General features: G+C 40.3%; 7 protein-coding genes across 7 annotated transcripts; 3 read left to right on the top strand and 4 right to left on the bottom strand.

The window, feature by feature from the left end:
• Nucleotides 1–268: 268 nt before the first annotated feature.
• LOC126800619 (UDP-glucose flavonoid 3-O-glucosyltransferase 6-like) lies at nucleotides 269–2,765 on the bottom strand. Its single transcript, XM_050528010.1, has one exon. The coding sequence runs from the start codon at nucleotides 1,913–1,915 to the stop codon at nucleotides 479–481; it is 1,437 nt and encodes a 478-aa protein (XP_050383967.1). The 5' UTR covers nucleotides 1,916–2,765; the 3' UTR covers nucleotides 269–478.
• A 1,220-nt stretch (nucleotides 2,766–3,985) lies between these two features.
• On the bottom strand, nucleotides 3,986–5,669 carry LOC126797250 (UDP-glycosyltransferase 71A16-like). Its single transcript, XM_050523909.1, is given in 6 exon segments — nucleotides 3,986–4,521; nucleotides 4,524–4,592; nucleotides 4,745–4,749; nucleotides 5,058–5,172; nucleotides 5,175–5,486; nucleotides 5,489–5,669. Coding segments are annotated over 6 exon segments (1,218 nt in total).
• A 2,844-nt stretch (nucleotides 5,670–8,513) lies between these two features.
• On the top strand, nucleotides 8,514–10,699 carry LOC126798986 (anthocyanidin 3-O-glucosyltransferase 2-like). Its single transcript, XM_050526088.1, has 3 exons — nucleotides 8,514–9,537; nucleotides 9,769–10,251; nucleotides 10,566–10,699. Exons 1-2 carry the CDS (start codon nucleotides 8,586–8,588, stop codon nucleotides 10,239–10,241), a joined length of 1,425 nt encoding a protein of 474 aa, XP_050382045.1. The 5' UTR covers nucleotides 8,514–8,585; the 3' UTR covers nucleotides 10,242–10,251; nucleotides 10,566–10,699.
• A 140-nt stretch (nucleotides 10,700–10,839) lies between these two features.
• Nucleotides 10,840–12,468, top strand: LOC126798987 (anthocyanidin 3-O-glucosyltransferase 2-like). Its single transcript, XM_050526089.1, has 2 exons — nucleotides 10,840–11,791; nucleotides 11,966–12,468. Exons 1-2 carry the CDS (start codon nucleotides 10,840–10,842, stop codon nucleotides 12,433–12,435), a joined length of 1,422 nt encoding a protein of 473 aa, XP_050382046.1. The 3' UTR covers nucleotides 12,436–12,468.
• A 33-nt stretch (nucleotides 12,469–12,501) lies between these two features.
• LOC126798988 (uncharacterized) lies at nucleotides 12,502–13,700 on the bottom strand. Its single transcript, XM_050526090.1, has 2 exons — nucleotides 13,149–13,700; nucleotides 12,502–12,741 (listed from the first exon to the last, which is right to left on the bottom strand). The coding sequence occupies exons 1-2, from the start codon at nucleotides 13,635–13,637 to the stop codon at nucleotides 12,634–12,636; spliced, it is 597 nt and encodes a 198-aa protein (XP_050382047.1). The 5' UTR covers nucleotides 13,638–13,700; the 3' UTR covers nucleotides 12,502–12,633.
• Nucleotides 13,701–14,329: 629 nt separating this feature from the next.
• On the bottom strand, nucleotides 14,330–17,749 carry LOC126797249 (uncharacterized). Its single transcript, XM_050523908.1, has 4 exons — nucleotides 17,709–17,749; nucleotides 17,530–17,638; nucleotides 17,340–17,433; nucleotides 14,330–14,861 (listed from the first exon to the last, which is right to left on the bottom strand). Exons 1-4 carry the CDS (start codon nucleotides 17,747–17,749, stop codon nucleotides 14,464–14,466), a joined length of 642 nt encoding a protein of 213 aa, XP_050379865.1. The 3' UTR covers nucleotides 14,330–14,463.
• Nucleotides 17,750–23,009: 5,260 nt separating this feature from the next.
• On the top strand, nucleotides 23,010–24,467 carry LOC126798141 (36.4 kDa proline-rich protein-like). The gene has a single exon (XM_050524990.1). It carries the CDS (start codon nucleotides 23,051–23,053, stop codon nucleotides 24,143–24,145), a length of 1,095 nt encoding a protein of 364 aa, XP_050380947.1. The 5' UTR covers nucleotides 23,010–23,050; the 3' UTR covers nucleotides 24,146–24,467.
• Nucleotides 24,468–25,182: the final 715 nt, after the last annotated feature.

Here is a 25,182-nt window from a genome sequence, read left to right as displayed (position 1 = left end):
GTCAAAAGTCGTCGACACTCGACACATTTCTGCAAGAAATTAATTATTCCAATATATGAATTGAATTTGTAGGACTGGGTAAAAATCAATGTTGTGCGCAAGTGTGCGTCGAGAAATTAATGATGCGTACCAACTATCAAGTAGGTTTACGTTAAAAAATGAATGAATATGTCAATATGGTTCCGAAAGTGTACGTAGTAATGGAAAAGAAATGAATGAACAGTTCAGTTGTAGCTAAGTTTTCCACAAACAACAACATGTATACGTGAAAGTGAAACGTACTATAACTGTTGAACAGCTACATGTACATGAGATGTTCTGAAATGGGACTTCATGTTCGGGATATAAGTAACATGATACATATGATCGTCTAAACCGTAAATCTTAAATTGTACAATAGGATCTAATACATACAACACAAAGGACCATGATACAAGAAATTTGTTCACAGCATGTTAAAACAAGCATAAAACTAGGTTCATGGGGTTTGAATTTGATCAATAAAACGACCTAATGATGAGTACGAGGAACCATCATCGTGCAAAGCTTTCCTGCTCATTTGACTCATTTCTTTCACCCTCTTCCTTTGTTCACTATCTTTTACCATTACCTCCTTTATCCCTTTCTCTATGTCTTTCCTACTCACAATCAACCCACTGTCATTTCTATAGCCGATGTCGATCTCAAAGGCTAGTTTGAGTTCCTTCACTAACTCAAAGGCATTCATTTGTTGTTCGGCAAAAAAAGGCCAAGCCGCAATCGGCACACCATACCAAATACTTTCCAGAGTAGAGTTCCAACCACAATGAGACACAAACCCTCCGACGGCTGGATGGGCCAAGATAGCTACTTGCGGCGCCCAACCTATGACCTTCCCTATATTAGCCGTCCGATCGAGAAACCCTTCCGGCAAGACTGTACTGTAATCCGTGTAATCAGTCGGGAAAACAATCTTCTCCATTGAGGGTTGACGTAGAGACCACAAGAACCGAAACCCAGCTTGCTCGAGTGCGTGAGCTATCTCTCTTACTTGGTCCTCTCCAAAGCATCCCATGCTCCCGAAGCACAAGTACACCACAGATAACGGAGGCTGTTCATCAAGCCACTCCAAGATATCCGACTTCTGCTTCGACTTCTCCGAGCCCGCTCGGCTGTCATCACCCTTAACGTTCAGTATAGGTCCGACTGGGTACACCGGAGGGATCTTACCGTTCGAACTGAGAGACTGAAGAGCGTGAGCTTCGAGCTCAAGGAACGTGTTAATTAAAATACCCTTGGTCTCTCTGTACCTTTTGGCAAAGTTGAGGAAGACGTCGGACGAGTCCTTCTCGAGAATCACAGCAGGCAAGACTTTTGCAGCCGGCAAGGGGTTGATGAAACTCGGGACGACCAACTCGGCGTCCGAGTCCTTAAACTCCGTGCAGTCCTTGTTCTGTTCATCACGTAAGGACTGGAGGTGGAAGACGAGCCCAAGATTCGCCGCCCCAGAGGTGTAGAACACGTAGGTAGGAAGCCCGAATTCGTTAGCCGCGTCAATCATCCCTGTGCAGAACATGTCGATGACAAACCCGGCAATTCGAGGCTCGGATTCAGTCACAGTGAGCAGTTTAGTGACGGCATCTTTGACTTGAGACTTGTGGCCGTCGATGAAGGCGAAGAAGGCGGTGGCGCCGGTTCCTTGGAATTGTTCTTGTGGCAGGTTGACGAACCTGATGCGCTGCCTCTTCAACGAAGGGTCTTCCACGGACTTGATGTAGGCGTCGCTGCCGTCTGTAGTGAAGGGGTACCTCATGATGAGGATTGTGATGAAGAGGTTGTCATCTCTAGAGATGAGGAGCTTTGCAATCTCAACTGTCGAAACGATGTGACCAATACCTGGGGTTGGTATGAAAATTAGCTCAGAAGCTTTCTTCATTTGGAAATAGTCTGAGACTCTGAGGTAGAAGAGAGGTAATTAATTTGCTCAAGCTTAGCTTGCAAAAGTAGATATCGTTGTGGGAAATGACAAGCCCATATATACACATATTGTAAAACTTGTGTGTGGATGAGTACAATAATAGGGGAAACAGAAGTTCACACACCGTCAAATCTCGACCGTTTAATTAGACACGTGGACAAGCCTCTTATCTTAATTGGGGTGGTTAGTGGTTCGTTTGGAGTCCGACGGCTAGGCGAGTGAGGAGGAAAACGGAGAGGCAAGAACCCAGTTTACTCCAGCAAAAGGTCCGATCTCGTGTTCTCTAATCTGATTCCCTAGAATTCAAATATCACCCAACACCTTTGTCGACGCCGCCACATCGTACGCAACGCTGCACACCCTTGCTTGTCGTGTTTCAATTCCTAAAGATTTGCTCGTTCGTATTTCTATTCCAAAAGAACGAGGTTTGGCTTTTCCCCGATCTCCTCTACTGATGCTTATGGGATTCAATGGAATCAATACGACAATACCTTCCATACTATCTATACTGATCTATATTTGAACTGAAATTCAGAGTTGGTGTTTATTCTTCGGGTTTGATTATCGAATTGGGTTTCTCTTTGATTAACAGATTAGTTTCGTTCTTTGAATTTATTGGGTTTTGATCTGATAATTTGAGAGAGGAGGATCAGAGAGGATGAGGACAGAGAAAGCAAACTGCGGGTAGTTAGAGTCACCTTCAACGATCACCAATTTGAAATTCTTGAGAGCGCCGCTGTGTGTAAACCTTCACGCAAAGTTGCACCTTCTCTCACAAGAACTGAAGCATCACTAAGTCTTTCAGTAGCAGAGTTAATAGGGTGGGCACGAATGGTCATGCCGGCCCATAGTAAATAGACGTGAACAAACAGAGCAATCAAAATTAAGCTTGACAATATGATCATACGGAGACTATAACAGATCTAGAATTCTTCTGTCCTTGGCTTTTAATGCGTAAAAGATTCTACGGGATTCCTCTTTGCCGTTTTTGAGAGGAAAATTTTACGATGGGCTCATTTCGAGGTGGGGGATAGCCAAGATATTATTAAAGTATTTAATACTAGCTGCTGCACTGTCTTGCCTCTTGAAGATCTACTTTGATCGGTTGATGTGATTCATAAAGATAAATTGAAACTCTGAGGTGAGGTCACCACTTAGCTCACTGAGGCCAGTTGTTTGGACTTCGGAGCTCATTGAATGAAGAGCAAGCAGTTTCATTTTACTATACTTTACTCTACGGAGCGACCAATTGGAGAACAAAGCAGAACAAAACAACGAAATTGTGTCTTAGTGCCCAAGAAGTCGTAGATAGGATAGATGCGTGCAATGACCTCTGACTACTATTTTGGCTGAACTTTCTCCGGCAACAGAATTTTGGATTTTGCTTCATGGCTTTCAAAAATTTCAGAATGTACGTACCAACACGATGACATACACATAAGACATTCAAAGTTTTGACATCAGTACTTTTGATCATTCCAGCATAGATTAGAAAAATTTACGGTACAACACTACATGACATGCAACATGAAATATAGAGTTGGAATCGTAAAGAGGCTCTAAAATTAGGGCAACCATTTTCTGAGGCAAGTGAACTAGGTGTTGTTATTTTTTTTCTACTGCTGATTACACAGGAACTGGAGAGAACCATTTCAGCCATTCTAGAGGCTTAGAGGCAGGTTCCGATCATATACTGTACTCATTTGCTACCTAAAGTGCGATCTTCCAAGCTTATTGATGTTAAATAGGAACTCTTACATGACGACATTTGCTTAGAGACATGGACATGATCTCTTATTCTAACAAGTCAAAGGAAAATATGCTCAATAAAACGCCCCAAACGAAGAGTAAGACTGAGTTTGACCCAGATTATAGACTTAAATTCTCAGACCAAGATTCTTAAGTTCACGAACTACAATGCAATTTTTAAACAAAATATGAAACCTACAAAATGAAGTTTTTAAAAACTGATGCTGAGTAAATTTACAAACGAAGATTTATTCAATCGCACCTCGAGTCAAACTGGGCCTAAGAGGAACCACCATCCATCATGGCTTTGTTGCTCATTTCACTCATCTTCTTCACCCTCTTCCTGGTATCACTACCAAGCTCTATCAGTTGCCTAATCCCTCTCTCTATATCTTGCTCATTCAAATTGCCCTTCTTATATACCATACTTACTTCTACTGCTAATCCCCATTCCCTCACCATCTCAAATGCATTCAAGTGTTGCTCGGCATACATTGGCAGTGCGCCAACAGACACACCATACCAAAGACTCTCAAGCATAGAATTCCACCCGCAATAAGATATGAACCCTCCGATGGAAGGGTGCGCCAAGATGGCCACTTGAGGAGCCCATCCTACAACCCTTCCCAATCCCTGTGGTCCGATCAGGAACCCTTCAGGCAAGACTCCCTTGTAATTTGCATCTTCACGAGGGTAAGCAACCTTCAGCTTTGCTGGGGGCTCTCGCAGAGACCACAATAATCGATATCTATTGTGCTCTAGGGCATAGGCTATCTCCTTAACCTGGTCCTCGTCAAAACTTCCCATGGTACTCGCAAGAACACAACCGACAATGGAGGCTGCTCATCAAGCTACTTGAAGATGCTATCTGCCCCAAGTGCGAACCCTTGAGGCTTTCATTTCTAGCTACGTCTTAATTTCCAATGTACTCAAATACGCCCCCACACGTGGTAAATTTTCAAGTCATACATGTGGACAACATTTTCGGTGACGTGGGTATGTCTGGTCATTTAGGCTTCACACGTAGACGTTGTTAACCCGATCTGATACCATGATAAAGTGATTTGAGGTTCACATTCAAAACCAATTAGCAATAGATAGAGTGACTCAAACCCTTATAAACCCACATGCTAGGTCTCAATTCCTAATGTGTGATGTATATTCTCAACAAACCCCCGCACGTGTGGAAAATTTTCAAGTCATACACGTGAACAATATTTTGAGTAACGTGGAGTGCGTGTGGTTATTTAAGCTTCACACGTGGACGTGGGTAACCCGTTCTAATACCATGATAAAATAATATGGGGTTCACATCTAAAACCAATTGACAAACAGATGTAGTGGCTCAAACCTTCTTGCATGGTTGATGAATGAGAGCGTGCTATTCTTGTCCATAAACGTTTTGGGTAAGGCACTAGCCGGCAGTGGGTTGGCGAAACCAGGCACTACCAACAAAGCATATCCGAGTCGTTTAAATCGGTGCCGTCGTTATACTCATCATGAAGGATTTGGAGGTGGAACACGAGCCTAAGAAACCCTGCGTTGGATGCGAAGAACACATATGTAGGAACCCCTAGTTCATTGGCAACGTCTATAAAACTGGTACAAAACATATCAATAACAAACCTAGCAAGTCTAGGCGCAAATTAAAACTGGCTGAGCTTGGAGACTGCATCTTTAACGTGAGGTATGTGACTATCAACAAATAACTTGAGGAAGTTGCTGGGATCGGCGTCCGTGCTTATGTTGACTTCTGGGAGGGTGATGAAGTTGATACGGTCTCACTCCCTGTATCAGTAACATCAATTTCACTGGGCTTGGAGTCAAGGTCTAGCTTCATGATGAGAACTGTGATGAAAATTTGGTCATCTCGAGCCATCAGGACCTTTGCCAACTCCACCGCCGACAAGATGTGCCCAATTCCTGGGGCAGGAATGAGAACCAACTCTGCAGGTCTCTTCATCTGAGTATGAAGGAGATAGTACGATATAGATGATGACTACAACTTTCAGTCTTGTGAATATGGATTGGGATTATATTACAGAGGAAGATATCATACCAGCTAGGTTCAGCTGATAATCCTGATATGCCTACGTTTTTGCAAGTAGCTAGTATGCTTATGTCTTGATGGTGTTTATATGCCATCAGTTCTCGTTATTCCCCAGACGCAATGGATGTCATTCCTTTGCTGGCAATGGCTAAACTCAGTTATCTGGAGCAACATTGTGGAAAATCAAATCAAAGAGAAGGTTCTTGAGTTGTGGTCATACATTGTGGCACTAGCAGACAGCTGAAGTACCAGACGCAGTAGCTGAGATGATGACTCCTGGATTACCAGACGATGATGACTCCGGAATACCAGAGCTTAAGTTCTAGACGTATCTATAAATATGAGGGGATATGCTGGGAAACATTATCTTCAACATAAAAGAAAGCAATTTGATGTTCTTTGCCATGATAAACATGATATTCTCTTGTAGGGAAAACTGTTAAATTACGCCCTACAACATATAAAATCAAGTTCTGGATTTTATGTTCACAGAAAGAGGAAAGAATAGGAGAATGAAATGGTGGAAAATCAGAAGGAACTTCTTACTGACAACTCATATGCTTGTGCATTAAAATGAAAAATGGGGTGCAGGGTTGTTTCTAAATAAGAATAAAACGATAGACAAAATTGATAGTGTGAACTACGGCCCTTCATGTCTTAATATCTTTTCAGTCTGAAAAAGCTAAATGTAATAGAAGAAGAAGAATCAGAACTCGACCTGTTTAACCAGTTTATTACAAACAAATTGATTTAACATTGGAGCACCAAAAACCTATATCAAAATGCTTGTGACATTTTTTTATAGAAATCTATGTAGTTTTAGATATAAGCAGAACATCCAAACAGGCGTATCACTCGATTAATAGTGATAGTTATCAAAAATCAAGATTACTAACTAAAATGAAAAGTTATACATTGCATTACGTTAGGCCTCTGAATAAGGATATTTGATATATAGTCCTAGACCATGTGCTCAAACATCAATCATTTACAGTGTCCATATAATGAGAGAAATAAGAGGGAGTTTTTGTCCACAATAATCTCAACTTCTCACTTAGTATAAAATCTTTTCCTAGAAGACTGTTTGTCCACAACTTTTGCAGACTACTCCATTGTCAGTTACAGATAAAATGCAACTTGGACTCCAGCACCAGTCTGACTGTTAAGATAATTAATTTGAGCAACTCAATAATTTTATGGGACTTGAGCTATATATGGTATCTACATGACATCCTCATCTAAGAAAGCTGTAGATCTAAGCCTTACAACGTAAAGAAACAAGTTATGGATTTTATGGAGGAAATGAATTTCAACTGACATCTCGTAAACTTATGTATTGCAATTAGAAAATCAGAAAGCAAGGTTGTTATCGAATAAGAATAAAACAGAAGAACCATCTTGGAGAAAATTGAGAAAACCAAGCTCAGCATATATAAATATCGCCCGAGATCACAATGTCAGTCGCATACTGATAGCTGAATCTAACAACTAAATCAAATAGAACATTGTCATTATTATACTCTCTTATGCCAGATAAAGCAGGTAAAACATCGGAAAAAAGCTCATTCATACCTCTCAGTCTTAAGTCTTAAGTCTTAAGATTTCTCTGTCAGGCATTTTGTCGAACACCTTACGCACTGTATCATACTTGGCGTGATCAGAGGCTTCAACACAGTAAGATTACATATGCATTAGCGAATGTGATAGTGCAGAGTCTCGCCCATGTTAAATTTGGGGCTTACACTTTTAAGCGCAGGCTTTGAGGGTGGAAGATTAAGTGTGTAAGAGGAGGAGGACAATTTCATGTGGGAATAGAGCACTAAGGATGTGCGTTGTCGCAGACGAATCCAATGATGAGGGACGTGGGAAGTTTAGGAGAGAGTCGAGAGACATTGTCAAGAGAGTTGGGTATAAGGGAGTTTGACTGTTTGAGTGGGTGTGGAGAGAGGTAGAGGAAGAGCGGAGGAAGGAAGCCATGCATGGTTTTGGCTTCGGGGTGGCCGGTAGGAATTTTGTTGCCGCAGTCGCAATGGACTAGTTACTCAGAGGAACAAAACAAAAGAAGATGTGAAAATATATGAACACACGGTAATTTAGACCGTAAATACTGCATGGCACTGTGCGACAATCGTCGATCCATCTAGCATTACATCAAGGCTCGCTTGCTCATTGAACTCATTTCCTTCACCCTCTTCCTTATATATCACTCTCACGGTCCATCACCTCCCTTACCATAGCCACATGTCAGAGATAAGCATGGACTGGACCTTAATTGGAAATCACTATCCCGGCCTACTACGTCCACCCAGATTAAAAAAAATATTCCCAGCATAAATCAGGACTGAAACAATTGCTTATATTTGCTTTCAATACAGAAGTCGGCAACAGCTACCAGAATAGTCTCGTACACAAAGTCGAGTAAGACTTTTCAACATCAAAGGACATTGGTCAGGTCTTTAGCATTTGAAGCCAATATTATCTTCCATAATTAACAAATTTAGCATTTGAAGCTTCACGTCTATGAATTACTGGTGTTTGTTGTACCCATGTTAGACTGGCAGCAATTTATATATCACCGAAGCAATAATTGAATGGAGACAAGTAGATAACACAACGATGACTCATATGGATAAGTGATCAAATCTACTTCACGTAAACCTGTCAATGTTGCGTAAAAACGTTTATTTGACGAAAGTCCTTTGTCGTTGTCGTACTAACTTTATCTCTATTATGACGTTAGTAATACATAAGCCGGAATATGTGCAGCCACATGCAAATCTCTATAAGCTTCTACGCGCCTGACCTAAAATCTCCGCCAAACGTAGAATTATGAAGAAAGCAGAGCTGGTGTTCATTCCCACACCAGCTACAGGTCATCTAGTATCCACAATCGAGTTCTCCAAACGATTGTTGGATCGATGCGATCAATTCTCTGTGACGATTCTTGTGATGAAATCACCATTTGGTGCCACAGCGGATCAGTCATTTCCTACAGCCTCCCACTCCAACATAAAACTCATCCATCTTCCCAACGTAGACCCCCCAACCAACCACGGCTCCGCAGAAAAATACGTTAGCGATCACGTCCAGAGCTACAAGAGCCATGTTAAGGACGCTATACTCAACCAGGTGGTACCCAACACGACTCAGATTGCTGGAGTGGTCATTGACATGTTCTGCACCACCATGATTGACGTAGCCGATGAGATCAAGGTTCCAACTTTTCTCTTCTTCACTTCAGCGGCAAGTTTTCTTGGGTTGTTGCTCTACCTTTCCGAACGGTACGACCGAGTCGGTAGAGTGTATGAACACTCGGATCCCGACTCGGTTGTACCGAGCTATGTCAACACCGTTCCAACGAATGTATTGCCAGGATTTGTGTTGAACGATGGTGGTTACGCTTCATTTGCAGACCATGCTAGGAGGTTCAAAGAAACCAAGGGCGTCATCCTCAACACTTTGGTTGAGCTCGAATCTCATGCGGTTCGCTCAATTTTTAATGGGGCTGAAGGTGATCAAAGTCGGCCATGGCCGGCTGTTTACACAGTCGGACCGTTGATTGACACCAAGGTTGAGCATCAAGTTCGATCTGATCGTGACAAGATCATGAAATGGCTTGATGATCAGCCTCCAAAATCAGTTGTGTTCCTTTGCTTTGGGAGCTTTGGAAGCTTCGATGAAGCCCAACTGAAAGAAATGGCTATTGCACTCGAGAATAGTGGCCACAGGTTCTTGTGGTCCGTACGTCAAAAACCACCCAAGGGAAAGACTGAAATGCCAGGTGAGCATGCATCAATAGTTCGAGATTTCTTTAAATTCTTCAAATATCGTGTTCGTTTCATATATTTCCAGTAATGTGCAGTGTACAATTATACTTCATACCTAGTAATTTCTCTACTTCATTCACTGTTCACTCTGTCTACACCGTAAACGTCAGCGAGATTTCAACATATGACTTCTATCGTGTTAACTCAACTCAGTCGGGAATTTTAATACGTTACACTGATTACAGGTGAGTATACAAATTATGAAGATTTTTTGCCCCAGGGATTCTTGGAGAGGACAAAAGGGGTTGGAATGTTATGTGGATGGGCGCCACAAGTGGAGGTTTTAGGTCACAAAGCAATCGGGGGATTTGTGTCACATTGTGGGTGGAACTCTATATTGGAGAGTTTGTGGTATGGTGTGCCTATTCTGACTTGGCCATTGTATGCAGAGCAACAAATCAATGCTTTTCTGATGGTGAGGGATTTGGGGTTGGCAGTGGAGCTGACATTAGATTACGTATACGGTAGTGGTGATATTGTGTCTGCTGATGAGATTGAGAGAGGTGTGACCCGTGTGATGGTTGGTGGTAGTGAGATTAGGAAGAGGGTTGAGGAAATGAGTGGAATGTGTAGGAGGGCTGTTGATGTTGGTGGTTCTTCATCTTCTTCGCTTGGAAGCTTGATCAAGGTTCTGTCACAAAGCCTTGAGCACAACTGAGCTTTGGATGGTTAGATTCCAACTTGTATGTATATGAAACAGTATATTACACTATTACATACACGAAAATAACGTTCATGTTCTAAATTATTTATGTATGCAAATGTTAAATTGTGTTTAGGTATAAATTCTGAGATCTTGCGTCAAACTAGATTAAGAATAAATGTTGGGAATTAGTACCATCCAAACGTGGTAGTCCAGCCCCTTTCTCTAATGTATAAAAGCACATGAGCCTTAGAAGTTTAGATACGCAACAATCACATACTCAATTCGCTCTTCTCTCAGCTCTGTCAATTCTCTAACATGTTTAAAAGCTACTTACAGAGTTATTGTGCTGGTAGTTCTGGTGAGTTCATGTGTTTGTGGAAGGATATATGGCTCTATGACGTTTTCCCTCCTCGGGTTGCTCTGCTTATGGACCACGAGAATGTTGACGTTTTGTGCCCGCTATCCAGCCCTATCCTCTACCCGATCAAAATGAAATGAATGATGTAGCAAGCAACACGACGTTGTGATAGTCGAAGCAAGTGAACAACATTGTTGCCTAATTGCCTTATTATCATTTGGACTACACCATACACTCAATCATCTCAATCCAATGGAGAGAGCAGAGCTAGTTTTCGTTCCCACACCTGCTGTAGGCCATCTAGTATCAACAATCGAGTTTGCTTTTCGTTTGTTGGATCAAAGCCATCGATTCTCGGTAACAATTCTGGTAATGAAGTCGCCGTTTGGAGTTACTGGGGATCAGTCACTTCCTGCAGCCTCCCACCCCCACATAAAACTCATCTATCTTCCCAACGTCGATCCTCCAACTGAGCGAGTTTCTGCCGAAAAGTACCTTACCGATTACATTGAGAACTACAAGGGCCATGTCAGAGACACTATTTTCACCAGGGTGTTGCCAAACACGTCTCAAGTTGCTGGAATGGTTATTGACATGTTCTGCACCACCATGATTGACATAGGCAACGAGCTCAAGGTTCCATCTTTTCTTTTCTTCACTTCCGGTGCAGCTTATCTCGGTTTGTTGATGTACCTCCCTAAACGAGCTGACGTGTTATTTGATGAGTCGGATTGCGAGTCAATCATACCGAGTTATATCCAACCTGTCCCCACAAGTGCATTGCCTGCATTTGCGTTCAACAAGGGTGGATACATGTCATTTGTGAACCATGCTAGGAGGTTCAGGGAAACCAAGGGTATCATCATCAACAGTTCGGTTGAGCTCGAATCCCATGCTGTTTCCTCACTTTTTGATGGTGATGAAGATGAACAAAGTAAATCACAGCCTCATGTTTACACAATTGGGCCCTTAATTGACATCAAAGGTAAGTATCAAATTCAGTTTAACCAGACCAAAGTTGACGGGATCATGAAATGGCTTGATGATCAGTCCCCTAAGTCAGTGGTGTTCCTCTGCTTTGGAAGCTCCGGGAGCTTTGATGAGAACCAATTGAAAGAGATAGCAATTGGTCTAGAGCAGAGTGGCCAGAGGTTCTTGTGGTCAGTGCGTCAAAGACCAACTACAGGAAGGCTGGGAATTCCAGGTGAGCATGGTCCGAATTTTCATTACACCCTTGTCTAGACGTATCTCTCATCACCAAATTACTATTTTACTTGACACAAAAGTTTCATGTAAATTTTATCGACATGTTATATGGTTGGTAAGTCTTTGTGCATTTTAATTTTGATTTTTCTCTTTAAAACTAAATCCATTGTAGGTGAATACACAAGTTATGACGAGTTTTTGCCTCAAGATTTTTCTAAGAGGACTAAAGATATAGGAATGTTGTGTGGATGGGCGCCGCAAGCGGAGGTCTTAGGCCATAAAGCAATCGGGGGATTTGTGTCGCATTGTGGATGGAACTCTATATTGGAGAGCCTATGGTTTGGTGTACCTATAGTGACTTGGCCGATTTATGCAGAGCAACAGATCAATGCATTTCAAATGGCGAGGGATATGGGATTGGGGGTGGAGTTGAGAGTTGTTTACAATAAGGATGGTGATTTTGTAACAGCAGATGAGATTGAGAAAGCTCTAAGACGTTTGATGGAGGGTGATAATGAGATTAGGAAGAGGGTTCAGGAAATGAGTCGAAAATGCAGGAACGCTGTTGATGATGGTGGGTCTTCTTCTGCTTCTTTTAGAAGCTTAATTCAGGCCATGTTAGCAAACCTTAACAGCACTTAAATTTGAGCTCTGCAGTACCGCAAACTTTTATCATTTTTTATATCTAGTACTATGCGACATTCATGATAGAGATCAGACATTTATACCAAGTACTAAGTTATGTTTATATTATTAAAATGCAGGCAACAGAGATAAATAGTTAAATAAATTAAGGAATGAAACAATAAAGAATTACATATGAGTGGAAGTGGAAGGGCTTCAGATATTTCCCTCTTTGAAATAATTGGAGAGCCTTACATGGGCCATTGGATCTCTCTTCTTCTTCTTGAAGTGCTTAGAGGCAGCTTTGAGAACCTTATTCCATACCTGAATAAAAAACAAATTACAGTTTAGAAGCCAATAACAGATCAAATAGAAGAATACCCAGTTACCTGCTAAAACTACAAAGAAACCCAAAACTGATGCTAACATTGGGACACAACTCACTCAAGTCACCAAACAGTAATGGTGTTTCTTTCACTGGATATCCTTAAGTTTTGACATTTTCCACAAAGAATTCAACTTTTACTTGCCAAAGCTCCTAAGATCTCACCCCTCTCTTTAATACTCCCTCAATCTTATTTCTTGCATAGAACGTCTAATGGGACTAATCTCAAATTCAGTGATCTAATACCTCTTCTCTAACTCAAATTCTTTCATCTTAAATGAGATAAATATATTGCATAAATAAAACTAAAGCAAAGATTTACAGAACTCAGAGAAGATTGCAATACCTTTGAGGCAATGGGGTAACAATTACCGTTAACAGGAGTTGGAGAAAATTCAGGCACCAATGCCATCTTGTTCTTCTTGCCTTTCCACTTCTTCCTCTTCAATGCACTCAAGTTAAGATTAAACCCAGCAGTGCACATCTTTTTCTTACCACTAGAACCCACTTTCTTGATGCTACTAGTTTGATTGTTGGGCTCCGACTCCACTTGATCAAATGCGAGCCTTTTCGGGGTCATGAAATCGAAATCCAAGTCCAAATCCATCGGAGCGTAAGCCCGGGGGACCAGCGGAGACCATATCGAGCTCTGCGTGTAGTCGAAATCGAAGGCAGAGTTGTCTGGGAACTTGCAGAGAAGCTCCTTTGACATTACAGGCTGCAAATACTCAACCACCTTGCAAGGACCACTCACAACAATAAGCCTCTCTATTTGTTCTTGCTGGTGTTGTAGTTTCAGTGAAGTGAGCAATGAATCTGCTTCTTCTAGTTCCATTGTGGAATAAAGCTATGAACTTTTGTGATGGGGAAGTTTGGTTTTGTTGGGTCTAAAATCAAAGAAGCAAGAGGAAGAAGACAGAAGGGGAAAGTTACCGTTGCATTGGGACTTTGCATTTAAAAGTAGGTGGAAATTATTTTTCGGCCGTTAGGACCAAACCTGATTTAGCCCCATGTGATTCTTCTATGTAAACCCAAGAAATTACTGAGCCCATACACATTCAAGTTTTCTTATGTTTTTTTTATCGTTTTTCAGTTCCGGCATAGGCATCATGACCAAAGTCTGCCAGATTCCGGCCTAGTGCGGGTAAGGGGTGGTAGTTCCGAGAAAAAAATTATATAGAACAAGCCTGGGAATCCAGACAAGACACTGCCGGAATGACATCCGAATTTGTCGACTTAATTGGTAAAACTAAAACAAGAAGGAACTTAAATTGGTCAAAATGCTCCACAATCAATATATGTAGCATCATAATATAGAGGTTTAAACTCAGTCATTACTCATTCTAGGCAATACAGTCAGTTTGCTTATCACTTATTAATCAGGAAAAAAAACACATATTTAGGGGAAAGAACTCAATTAACATTGAAAATGGCATTGAACCACAAACAAAAAGAAAAGGATAATCAGATTTTTGTAGTCACCTAGGTATGCTAGATGATTACAACTTTTTTGAAAGATGGTCTATATGTGACACTGAAAGTACTTATTGAAACGACTCTTGAATCCTTGAGGTACTCTCCGGAAAGGGAGCCTCATAATTCTTAACATACTCCAATTTTATTACGAAAATGAGAAGGACGAACTTATTGAAAGAATGCAATCACAGATATCTCGGATGCACCCATGGCACATAACGACCATTGACATCAGCATCCAGACTTGCAACTATATCAGGGGGAGCATCACGTGCAAAGAACCAGCTCTCCTCCGTCTCCATAGCCATTCTGGCTAGGAGGTTCGCCGCTTCATTGGTTTCAGGTATCACATGGCAAAACTCCACCCTTCTCAAATTATCCAGCTCTTTTAGGCACTTAAAAAGAAGCTCTGCTGTCATTGCATCTTGTGGAGGGACCTGGGATGTGACCAAAGAGAATATAGATTCGTTCTCTCCCTCTATTTCGAGGAAGTCTGCACCTTGACTTGCTGCGAAGCCAACAGCAGAACTCAAGGCCATCAATGCAGCATCTGTAGTTGACCTTGCCTCCTGACCTGCGGAACCTGCAAACAGAGCTTTAAAATTTGCATTTTCATACCTTATAACACAACCAACAAAAGCTTTTCTTGAAGTCTGGTTATAAGCAAAGGCGTAGTTTAATTTCCATGACCCTGCGAATGGAGGTGTCCATACAATCTTATGAATGAATATCCCATTCTCAGTAACTTTAAATTTTGGAATATGTCCTGCAGCCATATTCATTATTGCTTTGAATAAGGCTGCAACTTAGCAATTCCAAACTGATGACCAATTTGAACAATTGAACAGATTATATATACAAGCAAGTTTTATTGTCATGTTGAACACAGGATTGCATGCCTTTTCAGGCCATATAGGATAATCATGCGAAACTTAAAGATGGCAAGTAACCGTTTGCGTCAACAGTCACATTATTATTCAAATCCAGATATAAGATTTAGATTTAGACTTCGAAATTTGAGTAATCATGAACCTAATCCACATCGATGTTAAATTCAGGATAAGTTAAAGCCTAGATGACTGTATTGGCAGTGACCGTTGCCAACGGTAACACTATCTAAAAGGGTTTAGTGGTAATGGTTAACTTTGAATGAAAAAACAAAGATGTACATTTTGAATAATGAAGCTAAATAAATAGTTTTCCACAAATAGAAAAGGTTCTAAAGCCTGGATCATAAATGCCATTAGAGTTGGCGACCGTTTCCAAGGGTTCAAATATCTCATCCAAGTTTAGAAGCAATATCTAAATTCAAGAATTTACCTTGCCACAAGTGAAGCTAGATCTTATTCCAAGCATTACAGATTAATAGAGATGGCAATGGGTTTGGTAACAGTCCTCTTAATTATCCAACTTCAAAGCCAGAACATCCAAGTAATGACAACTGAATCTTGATAAAGTGGCTATCTAATAACAAGAACACTTTAAGCCTCAATTTATAGATGGCAAGGGGTCGTTGCAATGGTATGCCATTGCCAAATACGAATGATGATTTTGTTCAAACTTTAACTCTATACAAAACCTCAAATACAAAGTAGGATAAATTTATTTGCACGTTTCGTGCTAACAGAAGTCAGAAAATAGATGACAAGGGCTGTGCCAACAACAAATCAACAGGCTGACAAAAAGATTTCATTACAAAGTTATCCACAACAATACAAACAAACTATACTGAGCCTGACAAGTGAAGGACTTAAGAAAAAGAAGATGCAGCAAAGGATTCCATGTTGAATGTGGAAGTGTCTCGGTATTTTTATGGCGAGTTAGTTGCTCTTAATTTAAACATTAAAAATCGGTCCAAGTGGATGTGGAGAAAAATCTAGTTTAAAAACATGCAAAGTGCATAAACAAAGATACATTTTGCTTCAATTAGCTTTGATCAATACTAATCAGTAACAAGTCTCTTAAGCACTTTCTTTCCAAATTACCTAGTCTGTGAGTGGTAATGCACATGTGTGTATCAAATCTTTCAAATTATTTACAATACCTCCTAGGTGTCAAGTATGAAGACAAGCATGACCCCAGATTCCTGAAATGTAAAATGTGACCAAGATTCAAACTCTCAAGTTCAGGGCGGTGGTAGTATTGTATTTCTCATCATATGTACACTTTGAAATTCCATTTAACCTCTCTAGCACTAACTTCATATCGTATTCAATGTATTGTATCCACTCATCTTAATATGTTAGCATATTACGGTATAAATCCAATGTATTGAAGCATACCATGCTGATCTTCTAAATACGTTAAAATTTCAAACTATTGAGAGGGGAGCGGGAGCTAAACAAGACTACTAGGATAGTATATAGCTGCTTCCACAATTCTCTAGGTTAAGTTTTACATAAATCTTGTTGAAAATTTTGGAACCTACAATGAAAAGGGAGAGGGTTCTCTTTGAGCAGAAAACAAGCAAAATAAAGTTCAGAAAATTCCAATTTTCATATTTCTCCACTGCCAAGCAAGAGTATATTCAAAGGAAGACACAAAGACAGAAAATTCACTTGTACACAAATATTAGTCATACTAGAAAGTAAGAACAAAGGAATCTGGAATCTACTACCTTCTCTAGGTTGATCATTTCACTTTATGGCTTCAGCCTCGGTTACTATTTTCGTCTACATTTCTCCTCTATTTATTACCCAAGTCTTTGCTTGGGAGATGACTTAATCAACCCAAGTATCAGTTAGTTCTTCTGGGTTTTTTTCAGCTTTCATCAGTTTAGCTTTTCCTGGATGGAGTCCCTAATACTAATCCTCTACATCCTCATTTCCACAACAACTTCAAGCACTCCATGTGGTAAGAAATTTGCTCCACTACCATTCACCCATATCATTAGCTCAACATTTTGCAAAAAATTACAAACTTTGATCAAATTTTACAACTTTCTCTATGAATTGTTTTAGAACAGATGCAAGAAGTTTATCACAAACCCAGAAAGCAGAACAACACAGAAGTACTACTCAAGCAATGAAGAACCTTATAGTAACAAACCACATAGACATACCAGTAGTACAAGGCAGCTCTCCATTCTCTTCTCCACCTTCTGAATCACCAGCACCAAACCCATTGCCTTCTGCAACTCTCCCTCCTCTTCTTCCCTATTGTGTGTATCCACAACCACCTAGTACTACTTTATCTCCAACTTACCCACCTCAAAATGGGGCTAGCGCACACCAACCCTGCATCATTCTAACTGCACCCAACAATCCTCTAAGCCCACCCATAATTCCACCAACTCCACCCATAAGCCCACTAGACCCACCAGCAGTCAATCCCTCCCCTACAGCCCCCTTCCCCCCCCAGCTGGACCAAAAAATTATACCCAACCACCAAAGAAGCCCCAGTTTGCGGTGTGGTGTGTAGCCAAGCCGACCGTGCCCGATCCCATAGTCCAGGCAGCCATGGACTACGCATGTGGGTCAGGCACTCACTGCAAGTCGATCCAGCCCAATGGATCGTGCTAGTGTGCTACCAACCCGCTACATTGCTATCCCACGCATCGTATGCGTTCAACAGTTACTGGCAGAGAAGAGGTGGCCGGAGGCACTTGTGATTTTGGAGGGACAGCCATGCTGGTCACCGTTGATCCAAGTAAGTCCCATTCATGCAGGCCCATTTCTCATTTGTATTATTAGTCTCCATTGTCAACGGGCATCGTCGTTATGTGTATTTAATTTTAGGGTTTCGGATTCCCCAGAAACCAAATAACCCAAATAAGGTCAGGAATTTGTAGGGAACAGACACCACACAGCTCCATACCAAACTACATGTTAGGGAGTATAATAAGGGACAAGTGGAGTGTTGGATAGAAAACCCAGATACGTTTGCTGCCTCTGTACCCAATTTTAAAGGTTTATACATACATGATAAGAATCTGGCAGACCGGTTAGGGTTTGGTAGATCATATCCTGGCTTGGTTAAGATTTGGATATTTGGTGATTATAAAAGCGTTAGGTACTTCGGCGTTTTGACACATTTCAAAGTTTAACGCGTAAATAATATCTCGCATTGAAAACTATGGAACTCTTGGCACTTTGATTTGGACGTGCGAGCTGCTTCAATTACTTTTTAATTTCTTCCTACCCCAATTAGAGAACCCGTAAATTAGGGTTCTCTTTTATGCATTCTGGATTCATATATATATATATATATATGATAGTGTACGTGGTGAAAAAAAATAGAATTACAGAATGGTTTTGGCATGTCACAGTATATATATCCATATCATTTTCCATTATCTTTTGCCAATAGGTTCGACCGTTCGACTCACTTTTTTTTTTTTACCATTTCTTTTTACACTTGCGTGTCTGGAATTACGGGACTGTCAAGAGCAAGTAAACAAGCTCAAACTAGCTCGTTATTACTTAAATTATTGTGATCTGACTGATCTCAAGCCTTTTTCAATAGATTTGTGGCCAAACTCTGGGCATTATATTAGTTACTCTTAACCCGACATTTGAATTGTTTTATCTCTCTTTCTAAGTGGGGGAAGAGGTTGTTGCATTGTGGAGAAATGGACATAAAATCTAAACTTCAAAGAATTCTAACAAGTCCTTATTTTTATGATCAATATGGCAGGTTTTGATGGATGCCAGTTCTTCTACAACGGATGACTCGAGCATATATCAAAAATCCAATTAAGTACGAGCTAAATAGACTAAAGAAAAATAAAGACGGACAATCTCAATTTTGATTCTCATACACATATGGTTTTCCCAAAGAGTCGTCGGACTTTAATCTGATGGGGTCCTATGAATTTGTCTAATTGCCAATATTGAATGTGGAATATATTATACGGAATTGAAAGCTAAGTGAAGTAGTCTTTATCTCCATGTTTTCCTCTCTCAATATCTGTATAATGGAATGTGCATATGCATGTACACTATACCTGCACCATTTTAATTGGTACATTAGGATGAAGTTGACATTACGTACGATGGCATGATCCACACACTGTCAATTCATACTAGCTAGATGTGCTGAAAAATATTCACAATGCATGTTATTTACTGTAAGGCATATACGGCATACTAAAGAATGCTACTAAACATGTATGATGAACATCAAGCATATGTGATACGACAAAGTATCAAACCATATTTTGTACTTACACTTTAGTGTGATACATGCTACTTTGGCAATTAACTAGTTAAATTATATACCATAAGCCACTTTAGTTAGACATATCGCAATGTGCTTGGAGTGAAACGTACGTTGATGGACCTTTTCGGATCCTCAATAAAGTCGTAACTAATGCAAGAGGATAATCTCCTTTAACTAATTGGCAAGAATTCTATGATGATTGATCAAAGTTGATGGGGATGTTTGCATAATTAAAGCCTTCACTTTGAGATGAGAAGATATGATTTCATAAATCTTATATCCTCCATTGTAAGTTCTTTTGCAGGCGCATATATATATGGTTTTGCACATGACAGCGCAGCCCTAATGTTTTGCTACGACATTTGCAATCAGCAATCGGAAAACATGGAGATTCGATATCTTGAAGATGCATCATGCATGTGAATACGTATCCTCCCCTAATCCCCTTGAGAATATGCAACGTACAGATTTCTAGATTATATCGGTTATGAGTTATGACCACTATCTGGTATAACCAAGGAACAAAATCTCCCCGATATTTCCGATATATCCTCTGATATCTCTCTTTTTCAAAAAAAAAAAAACGATACATCTTAGGGGTAAATATCTTATTTTTTCCGTATCTGCGATATTTCACAGTAACATAAAATTTCTCTGATATTTACGATATATCTTCGATATTTTAGAGAAATATTTGAAAATTTTCACTTAAAAAAATTTAACTCAATTTGAGGATGTCTGGGACTCTCCTTGACCTAGAGTTTTTGATTAATTAATCACCTCAAGCCTCGAGGGATATAAAAAATAAAACTAAAAGAGTATTCATTCAATCGGCTAATTTTTAATTTTGTGTAAAAGATATCGAGATGAGTAGTGAAAGTTCAAGTCTTAACTCTTAAAAGTCAAGCCATATCAGTGACAAGTGCTCTCCTTGTCCTTGAGAGAATCCAAAATAAAGGGTCACAAGTCTCACAACATAGTCTCATACTCTCATGACCAAGGAACAAAATCTCCCCGATATTTCCGATATATCCTCCGATATCTCTCTTTAAAAAAAAAACGATATATCTTAGGGGTAAATATCTTATTTGTTCCCGTATCTGCGATATTTCTCAGTAACATAAAATATCTCCGATATTTCTCCGATATTTACGATATATCCGATATATCTTCGATATTTTAGAGAAATATTTGAAAATTTTCACTTAAAAAAATTTAACTCATCTTGAGGATGTCTCGGACTCTCCTTAATTTGGAGTTTTTGATTAATTAATCACCTCGAGCCTCGAGAGATATATAAAATAAAACTAGAAGAGTAGCCATTCAATCGGCTAATTTTTAATTTTTTGTAAAAGATATCGAGATGAGTAGTGAAAGTTCAAGTCTTAACTCTTAAAAGTCAAGCCATATCAGTGACCAGTGCTCTCCTTGTCCTTGAGAGAATCCAAAATAAAAGGTCACAACATAGTCTCACACTCTCATGACGATCATAAGAGAATATCCATAATTTTAGTAACAAGTGTTCTCCTCGAGGAATATAGAAAGAGTAGTAATCTTTATCTCTTTGACGTCCTCTCAAATAATATCTAGATAAGGAGTGTTCTCCTTAAGCACTATTGGGGAAAGTAAGAAAACATGAGTCACATTGTAGTCTTTGTCTCCTAGAAGTTCCCTCATACCTTTATAGATTGCTAGCAACCTGTAAACTCATCATGGAATGATGATAATACTGAAATTTGACATGCGTATTTAGCACAAAAGGCTTCCTCTTCTGCTTGTGAAAGAAAGTAAAGTACTTTTGCTCTTATTCATACAAAGCAAAAGAACCGTCTTCAGAATGACATTGATCTTCTTCATGATTGGATTATGCATGCACACCTCGATGTTGAAAATGACAACCCTCCTCCACATATCGTAGAAAATGTAACTGATTTTAGAATTGATGTAAACAAGGTATTATCTGATGAAGTTGGAGACCCGGGAGATGATTCTGATAATGCTAGTATGTGGGGCGGTGTAGCAACTCCAGATAGTTTATATAGTGATGATGATGGTGGTGGTGGTGGTAGTGGTGGTGGTGGTGATGGTGGTGGAAGTCGACAAGGTGGTGGTAGAGATATAAGGTTTGAATATAGACAATTTTATGTAGGTGGAGAATTTGAGCAGTTTACTTGTGAAAGTAATTTTGATCATGCTACCCAAGATGAGAATCATGGATCTAGAGCAGGCGGTCATGGTGCGCAACAGCAAAATAGGTGCAGTAGGAGGACAAGAGGAGCCATTGATGATCAAAATATTTCATTTGATGTTAGTTCAGTTGCCTTAAGTTTTGATTCTATCAGTTTAGGCACATAGCACAGTGAAATGTCAAACGAATCACATGAAGTCAACTATCAATCTGGTCATTCTATTTACAATTATGGTCAATTTGGAGATGTTTATAATCAATTATCGAGTTGAGTTTATCCTTACTATCCCATTTTCGGAGAAACTATTAGTAGCTCAAAAGTGATATATGACTATCATGTTAACCATTACTATATGGCTCGTAGGTCTTGAGCAAAGTATTGTAATTTTGTTGACCAACGTGCATCTTTTCAAGCACCTAGAGTCTCTTTCTGGTAGTAGATAAAATTAATAATTATATTTATTTGTATGTAATTCAATAATAAATAAATAATTTCGGAAGAGGAACGATATTTTTTTTAATATCCCCGATATCTCATTTTTTTCAAAAAAAAAAACGATATATCCCCGATACCGATATTTTGAACCTTGGGTATAACCACGTAAAAGTTTGGGACGGCAAACTATAATTCACCTAGTTGTTATAAGTTCATGTATAGTTCAAATTGAGAAAGTATGATAATACTGTAGGAACAGTTCTGTAATTATACAATTGACTATAATTCTGGAGTTTATTGGTCGACACCAAATACAAACCCATGCGTCTATTCTAGGTTTTGGTGACACTTAAGACTAGAGAGGAGGTTAGATCTATTCAAGGCGTCGATTTATTCGATTAATGGCATGGAGAAAAAATCCGTCCATAACCTCAAGTAGAAAAATCTTGAGCGCGTTTTGTTCCCCTCACAGTCTCAGACCCAGTTTTTATATGCAAGTGTGCTAGCTAGCTGGTTAGTACTGAAAGTTTCACATGCATGCATGTTTGGCATCACGGGCTGAATAGCCACTACGTGTTAAAACTTACTCTATCCCAGTCGAGCTTTTCTTGATTCTCCTTCTTGTCCGAAAATTTAAAGTAGCAATTTTTTTCTGGACAAAACTTAACTGTAGCTACAAGTTGCTATACTTGACTCGAAAATGAAACCAATATAAGGATAGCTAGCTGTGATCTTCACGTTGGACTTTGGAGACTTTTAGGTCAAATAAATCATGATAATTTGACAAAAACTAATATATGCACAGAAGTTAATTAATGTTATTTTACAAAGTTCACCAGAAAGGAACAGGAGTATGATTGGCAACTTTCTCACTCTCACTCTGTCATGCACAATACAATATCGATCTAAACTCTATAAAAGAAAGGCTTGCATGGTCTCAGTTTTCAAGTATCTAGCTTACCCTTCTCTTCTAAACTAGGCATTGAACATGGGAACGAGCTATGTTCTGGCCTTGCTCTTGGTTCTGATTCTGAACTTGGGAAGTTTTCTCCCTTCTCTTGCAAACGCTCCCTACTGTGCTCCACCGACATACCCTCCGAAGTTCCCTCCGAAACATCCTCCTCATGTCAAACCACCGGTTCACCCTACACCACATCCACCACATGTGAAACCACCAGTAAAACCACCACATGTGAAGCCTCCCTACACTCCCAAACCACCCGTAAAACCACCGCATGTGAAGCCTCCATACATTCCCAAACCACCCGTAAAACCACCCCATGTGAAGCCTCCCTACATTCCCAAACCACCCGTAAAACCACCCCATGTGAAGCCTCCCTACATTCCCAAACCACCAGTAAAACCACCACATGTGAAGCCTCCATACATTCCCAAACCGCCGGTGAAGCCGCCACACGTGAAGCCTCCCTACATTCCCAAACCACCAGTGAAGCCACCGCATGTGAAACCTCCCCATGTACCAACACCACAACCACCACACTACCCGAAACCACCAATTGTCCACCCACCCTTCATCCCACAACCACCAATTGTCCACCCACCCTATATCCCAAAACCACCAATTGTGCACCCTCCCTTCATCCCAAAACCGCCAATCGTGCATCCACCTTTCATCCCTAAACCACCAATTGTGTACCCACCAATTACTCCCAAGCCCCCCAAATACCCACCACCGGTGTACCCTAGCCCGCCACCGCGGCCACCAATAGAAACACCCTGCCCTCCTCCACCACCTTCAGTAGTGCCATATCCCCCTCCGCCACCCCCTTCAGTAGTACCATATCCACCTCCGCCACCAAAAGACACATGTCCCATCGACGCTCTCAAGCTAGGGGCCTGTGTTGATGTGCTCGGAGGGCTGATTCACGTCGGAATTGGGGGTAGTGCTAAAGATGCTTGCTGTCCTGTGCTTGGAGGACTGCTAGATTTGGACGCCGCCATTTGCCTCTGCACCACCATCAGGCTTAAGCTCCTAAACATCAACATCATCATACCCCTTGCTCTTCAGGTCCTCATCGACTGTGGGAAGACTCCTCCCGATGGATTCAAGTGTCCTTCATAAGCTGCAGAGTCTCCCCGACGTCGTTCGAGGGTTTTAAAGCTCAATTAGGGTTTTCAGTAATATTTGGCAGTAGTAATAATAGCATGTGCGTACGTATGTGATCCGCTCATCATCAAACTTTGGAAGTAAAAGTACTTCATGGTTTTACTTAATTATCGTCTGTTATTTGTATTATGTTTTCATTTGGGTGGTTCTCATTGTGTATCAGATCGATATACTGTGGGAGCCTGTGGCAAAAGGTATTCAGGTTGATTGATTATCAGAATATGTTGTTCTATGTATGGGACTGCGTGTTGATAATTGAGCTTCAAGAAGAACTGTACATGATTTGCATATATGTCGTCTCTGTCGTAATTTATGCACCCTCAGCTCTCTCAGAACCATAGAGCTTCCCGTGAGTGTTCTATTATTTTTTTGCCTGCATTCGTTTGTCAAGTTATCCATTGGGGAATAAATAATCAACATCACATGCACTAACTACGTAGTATGTTATACCTTTACCAAAAATTCTTCCACTCACCTAGTAAACCTTCACCTGGGTCACGTGGCAGAATGATAGCCACATACACATTCTAAAAACATATATATTACACAAAATTAAAAGAAACAAAAACGTGTGAAAGGATCTAGAAAACCAGGTAATGGAAAATATCCAATAATCTGTGGTCTGGACTCTAGTCTCTAGACACAAAAAATGTCAGCAGTAAAAACGTACATGATTGAGTTTTCGTTTTGGAATTTTTGAAGCATGTATTTCAGTATGAAGTTGGAACTTTATTTATGTGCTAATATTAGCTGAACTGCTGAACGACGGAACGACCTCACACAATATATTTTTCAGTTCCGAGCAGAAACAATACGTTACTACTAGGGGTGGACAAACTGACCCGAAAACCGAAAAAAAACCGGATCCGAACCCAAACCGAATCCGAACAAACCGAAACCCGAATCAAACCGAACCGAAAATAAAAAAACCGAACCGAATCGATTCCATTTGGGTTGGGTTTTGGGTTCAGTCCCTTAGAAACCGAACCGAC

Source organism: Argentina anserina, chromosome 6 (assembly GCF_933775445.1).
Source record: "Argentina anserina chromosome 6, drPotAnse1.1, whole genome shotgun sequence".
Classification (NCBI taxonomy): Eukaryota; Viridiplantae; Streptophyta; class Magnoliopsida; order Rosales; family Rosaceae; genus Argentina; species Argentina anserina.
The sequence above is the reverse complement of the archived record's forward strand: the minus strand, read 5'-3'. Positions and strand labels throughout refer to the sequence as shown.